The following is a 6,066-nucleotide window of genomic DNA, read 5'->3' on the forward strand; positions in this document are numbered from 1 at the left end:
CTCTGTCCCCACGCAGGCTCCCCCCCCCGATCATTCAGAATCCAGACCCCAGCCCACTCGCTGCTCCCAGCTTCAGGGCCCTCGCCAGGGTGGGGGGGGGGGGGGGGCTTTCCACAAGTCTAGGGGAAGAACACACGCACTTCCTCTAGAATTTACAAACCCAGGTTGGTATTCTGTCCAGATGTCCGATGCCCGGGCGTCTCCCACACGGCCTCAGGGTTCACTCCTAGCTACTCAACATCCCCCAGCCACCTTGCAGCTGGTACTGGGGCCCTGCACTCAGGCCGCCCTTCTGCTCTGATGTGCAGTCCTGAGGGCCTCGGTGTCTCCCCTCAGCCTCAGCAGTGTTTACTGTCAGCCCTGCCCTGAGCAGCCGGCCTGGGAGCCCCCTGCCCCCTACGCCAGCAGAACGTGGGAGCAGCCTGCTGGCCCGGAGACCCCCTGCCCGGGCTGTGGGCCCCAGAGCCTCGTGCTGCCCCCTCCCAGAAGCTGCCTCCAGGGGCTCCCTGAGCAGACCACAGATGAGGGGGTGCACACGGCCTGGTTCTTTAAGCTTCCAGAGCGACCTGACACCGTCCAGAGGCCCGGGCCCTGCTGCTGCTGCTGCTGCTGGACGCTGAGCCTGGCCTCTGCTGAGTGGCCACGGCCTTAGTGTCGCTGCCCTGCTGCATCCCCGGCTGTGCCGTCTTGGGTGGACACGCCGCTGGCTGCCCCTCCTGCCAGTGGGGAGGGCAGGCTGCAGGCCGGGCCGGACTCGGTGTCCGCTGTTCTCTGCTGGGGCAGCTCAGTGGTCACAGCGGTTCCGACCTCCTGGGCGTCCTCTGAGATCCACCACACATGGCCTTTTCTGCTCTTTCCAGATCGCCGTGGAGACGCAGTTAAGGGAACTCACACCGGAGAACGCAAAGCAGGATCCACTCGGGTGAGCCCAGCGCGCACGGGCCTCTGACTGTATCCGGCGCCGTCACCCCAGAGAGGTGGGTCAGGGCAGGGCGCCCCTGGCCTGGGGGGCGTGGGGCTGGGACACAAGCCGGTTTCTCCCACTTTCTGCGGGGGATGAAGCGGGCTGACCTTCAGAATGCGAGGCGGGGGGGTGGCTCTTCAGATGCATGTGTGTGTGGATTGAGTCCTAAGTTCTGAGTTACCGAACAATTGCCCGGACAGAAGCGCCGCCTTGGACGTCTCTCAGTGCTGTCCCTGGTGCAGTGAAGCCTCTCCAAGCTCCGGGCTGATGGTGTGGCCCTGTCACAAAGGGAACCGCGCACCCGGGCTCCGTCACTCTGCTGCATTCGGCTCCCGGGCTGCTCGAGGGGACGACAAGCGCGTCAGAATTCATGTCCCTGGGAATTCGTCCATCTCTGTGGTCACCCCATTGAAAAAATGGATTTGGATCAGTTGGACCTGAATCCTAGAATTATTGCTGCAGTTAAGAAAGGTGCGTTTGCTGATGTTTATATAAAGTGATTGTGTAAAGTATGAATGTACAGATAAACACACCTCATGTGGAACAGGTTTGCCAGGTTGCCTGTCCGAGCCTCGGGGACCCTCTGGTTACTGATCCCAAGGCAGCTGGTACTGATCAACGCCCTGATGCTGGAATGTGCCGCAGGTTTTTCAGTTGTGCGTGTGTGTTTTTAACTAAAAGGACTTCTTTTAAGTTAATTTCATCTTCATCAAAGCAGTACACACATAGTGTCTGAAAAGTGAAACGGAACTACTTACCACTTAGAAGTCTTTTAGCAACTTTTTTGTATTTATATCTGGGTTGTTGACGAGTGTGCTTATGTTGCTGTGTTTGATTTGTCTGTGTTACGAGTCCTCACAGGCCTCCTGTTTTGGGGGTGAGGGCAGGCTGGTGCCCCTACTTCCTCCACACACCACCCCCCCCCACAGTTGGAACACAGTTTGGATCCCATTAGCCATCAGAGTTGTGACTAGGGACATAATGGCTGCCACTGAACCCGGGGTTATGACTGTTTCCTTTCTTGTACCATCTCTGGTTTTTCCCCCCAAAGTTAGTGGTTGCCTCCTTTTTTCATGGGCTGCACCTCCTCTGTACTTCTGATTATTCCCACGTCGCAGTAGGTCTGTCAGGCAGCGGTGCTCTTTTCTAAATGCTCAAAGGGCTGGCCAGCCCACCGAGTCTGCTGGCATCTGGGCGCGTCCATCCCCAGGCTGCACTGGCCCCTCCGCAGCCTGGCTGGCGCCCCGCACCAGCCCTCTGTTCTCCCTGCCTCCCTGGGTGTCTGTGAGGGACGCTTCAACATCAGGTGCTTGTGAGCAGGTGATGGGGGCCCTGAGTGCACGCAGGGCTCGGCAACAGGGTGCCCCCCTGCTCCTCCATCCTGAGAGCACAGCAGTAGTTTTGTTTTCCCCTTTCATTCAGTCTCTGTCTTTTAACTGAAGCATTCAGTGCATACGTATTTAAGGTAAATTCCTGATAAATTTAGGTTTAACTCTCCCTTCTTATGCTGCGCTGTTTGTCCTGTTTTTTGTGTTGTTTTTCTTTTATGCTTGCTTCTGGATTGGTTGGATCTATTTTTAGCGTATGTTTTTCTTTCTACTCATCTGAAAGTAATATGCTTATCTAAGCTCAAAATTACTCATTTGCCTCATAAAACACCAGCTCCCTTGGGCCGTTCATCCTGTAACCCAGCCCTCCGCGATACTGTCGCCAGCATGCTGACTCTTCTTTTGTCTGTTCACCCCACTGGCCATCCCGTGGCCTGGTTCAGTGGATGTTCCTTTGGATCCCTTCCTGCGGCTTCTCCCTCGTGCATGGTTCCCCCGACTCGGCCCGGGCCCTTCCCAGGCTGTGCACACACAGACCTGTCTTGGGAGATGTGTCCGGGCAGGCAAGGGACCAGGCGGAGGCCGCTGCTCCCGGCACCAGGAAGAGGCCCAAGCGTCCGCCTTCTGCAGCCAAGACGTGGGCCTCCCCAGGCCCCTTCCCTCCCGTCCCGTCACGGTTGCCCTCTGTCTGGGGGTCCCTGCAACTTCAGGGAGCAGGTGGACTGGCCCCTGCCCACCAGGTCCCCAGAACTGGAGGATACCTGTTGTCCCTACTGTGTCTGACCTTGTCTTGTAATTGATTCTATACCTTCAGCCAAACTGAGGTCAGTAAAGGAGGTTCTGCATCTTTCTGGACCAGACCTGCAGAGACTGACCCGCCTCTCCGGCCCTGATGTGCGGCGCTTACTGAAGGCGGCCTCCTCACACCTGCAGGGAAGCAGCGTCTGCACAGGTGCCCGGTGCCCTGGGGTCTGGCTGGAGGAGCAGGGTGCGGGGCTGAGCCCGAAGGCCGCAGCGCTGCAGCCCGAGGGGCCTCCTGGCCCGGGGACAGCTGTGCGGGGCTGGGCTCACCTGTCGTTTCCCTGCACCCAGCACTCCACCTGCTCCAGCAGGAGGAGCAGTTCCCTGAGCAGCACGAGCGCCTGAGCCTGGGCTGCCCCGTGCTGGACGGGCTCCTCCGCGGCGGGCTGCCCCTGGACGGCATCACCGAGCTGGCCGGACGCAGCTCCACCGGGAAGACCCAGCTGGCGCTGCAGCTCTGCCTGGCCGTGCAGCTCCCACGGCGACACGGAGGCCTGGGGGCCGGTGAGTGCGGCCACTTCGGGGGGCGGGCAGGGGTCCTGACCTGTCACCTCACGGGCACCTGCCCTCGAGGCCAGAGGCTGCCCCTGGGGGCCGTTTTCCAGGGTTTCTGTCTCTGTCTTCACGACCGCTCTGCGATTCCTGCCTCAGGAGAGGGAGGGGGGCCAGGGGCCCCTCGGTGGGAGGGAAAGTGCAGAGCCCCGGGGCCTGGCCAACGGGGGACAGAGCCGGCCTGGGGTGACTCCGAGCGGCATGTCCCCTGCAGAGGCCTGGCCCGCGGCCACTGTGACCGCATTAAATGTGGGGCCTGAGGCACATTTTCCTAAGAAAGTGACTTCCCAAATCAGGTCTGAAAAGCCCAATTTTGAAAAGAATGGCCAAGCGGCTCTGCGCTTCAGAAAATGTGGAGCTCCTCCCCGCCGACCCTCAAATGCTGGGCCGCCTTGCCACCAGCTTCTCGAAGCCCTCTGTGGGCGGGCACCCCACTCACCTGTCCCAGTGAGACACCAGATGGGGTGTGGGGCGAGGAGCTTCGAGGGCCGTGCGACTGGGTTTGGCTGTGACCCTTCTGTCCAGGCCTCTCCCAAGATGCGGATAACACGGGTGCCGTGGCGTTGTGACGAGGGTCTCGGCCACGTCGGGGGCTCCCCAGGCAGCCCTGCCCCCGGGAATGGGCTGGAACGTGCCAGGAAAGGTTAGGGAGGCCTCAAGGGTCAGGAGCTCACCACTGACACGGTCAGACAGTGCTTCCCCCTCCATCGTGCATGTCTTTTCCAAGTTTGAAAGTCTGTTGAAACAGAATCGGGTCAAAAATCAAAGTTACACACTCACAAATAGGGCGCACGGACGTGGTGTCAGTGCTCCTGGCTCTTCTCTGGGTCCCCTCCCCGGGGCGGTGCTGTGACCGGTACAGCGAGAGGAACGGTAGGTTTAGCCGTGGCCCTGAGAGTCCTGGTGGGGCTCAGCCAGCGCACCGCCAGATCACAGGCCTTTCTTATTTATTTATTTATTTATTTATTTATGGCTGCGTTGGGTCTTCCTTGCTGCGCACAGGCTTTCTGCAGTTATGGTGAGCGGGGGCTGCTCTTTGTTGAGGTGCGCAGGCTTCTCATTGCGGTGGCCCCTCTTGTTGAGCGTGGGCTCTAGGCGCACGGGCTTCAGTAGTTGTGGCGCACGGGCTCAGTAGTTGTGGTTCGCGGGCTCTAGAGCTCAGGCTCAGTAGTTGTGGCTCACGGGCTCTAGAGCCCAGGCTCAGTAGTTGTGGCGCATGGGCAATTAGTTGCTCCGCAGCACGTGGGATCTTCCTGGACCAGGGCTCGAACCTGTGTCCCCTGCATTGGCAGACGGATTCCTAACCACTGTGCCACCAGGGAAGTCCTGAGGCCTTCCCTCTTTATTTCACTCAGTGGTTTTTAGCATTTTCACAAAGTTGTGCACCCACCACTACTATCTAGTTCCAGAACATTTCATCACCCCAAAAAGAAGCCTCATCCCTATGAGCAGTCACTCTGCACTCTCCCCTCCCCGAGCCCCTGGCAACCACCCATCTGCTTCCTGTCTCTATGGATTCACCTGTTCTGCACATTTCAAATAAATGGGATCATGCAAATGTGCCCTTTCACCCAGTATGTCTTCAGGGTTCACCCACGGTGGAGCATGTGTCGGTTCTTCATTCCTTTGTAGGGCTGAATAATGTTCCTTCACGTGTACAGACCACAACTTAGCGACCCTTTCATCCGTTGACAGTCATGTGGGTTGTTCACACCTTTTGTTCGTGCGTGGCTTCGGGTGGACACCTAGGAGTGGGATTGCTGGGTCGTATGGTAGCTGCGTGTTCCGCTCTTTGAGGAACTGCCAGACTGTTCTCAGCAGTGGCTACACCGTTTTCCTTCCCATCGACGATGCAGGAGGTTCCAGTCCCTCCGCGTCTGAGCCGACGCTTGTCCCTCTGACGCCAGCGTGGGTGGCTTCTCACCGTGGCGCCGACCGCACCCCCGGTGGCCGGTGACGTTGGCCGTCTCTTCACGTGCTGCTGCTCATTCGTGTATTTTTGGAGAAATGTCTGTTCCAATCTCTTGCCCATTTAAAAGCTTGGGTTATTTGCCCGTGGAGCTGTAGGAGATCTTTATATAATCTGGACACCAAACTCATCAGATAAACAATTTGCAGTATTTTCTCTATTAGGTTGTCTTCTCCCTCTTGTTGGTGTCCTTTAAAGCACAGTTTTTCACTTTGATGATGTCCAATTTGTTTCTTGCATGTGCTTCTGGTGTCATGTCTAAGGATCCACTGCCTAATCCAAGGTCATAAGATTTACCCGTGTTTTCTGCTAAGAGTTTTATGGTTTGGGCTCTCATATTTGATCCATTGTGATTTAGTTTTCCTATATGGTATGAGGTAAGGGTCTAATTTCATCCTTTTGCACGTGGGTGTCTCTCTGTCCCAGTGCCATTTGTTAAAAATACTCTTTCC

At 57.6% G+C, this 6,066-nt stretch overlaps 1 protein-coding gene across 1 annotated transcript in view; it reads left to right on the forward strand.

The window, feature by feature from the left end:
- The first annotated feature begins 1,380 nt into the window (after window positions 1–1,380).
- Window positions 1,381–6,066, forward strand: part of XRCC3 (X-ray repair cross complementing 3) — an 8,234-nt gene continuing 3,548 nt past the window's right edge. Inside the window, exons 1-3 of the mRNA XM_007455598.1 lie at window positions 1,381–1,435; window positions 3,107–3,244; window positions 3,385–3,597. Of these exons, the coding sequence (XP_007455660.1) occupies window positions 1,381–1,435; window positions 3,107–3,244; window positions 3,385–3,597 (406 nt within the window). The remainder of the gene's footprint in view (window positions 1,436–3,106; window positions 3,245–3,384; window positions 3,598–6,066) is intronic.

This window comes from Lipotes vexillifer, unplaced genomic scaffold (assembly GCF_000442215.2).
Source record: "Lipotes vexillifer unplaced genomic scaffold, Lipotes_vexillifer_v1.1 scaffold584, whole genome shotgun sequence".
NCBI classification, from domain to species: domain Eukaryota; kingdom Metazoa; phylum Chordata; class Mammalia; order Artiodactyla; family Lipotidae; genus Lipotes; species Lipotes vexillifer.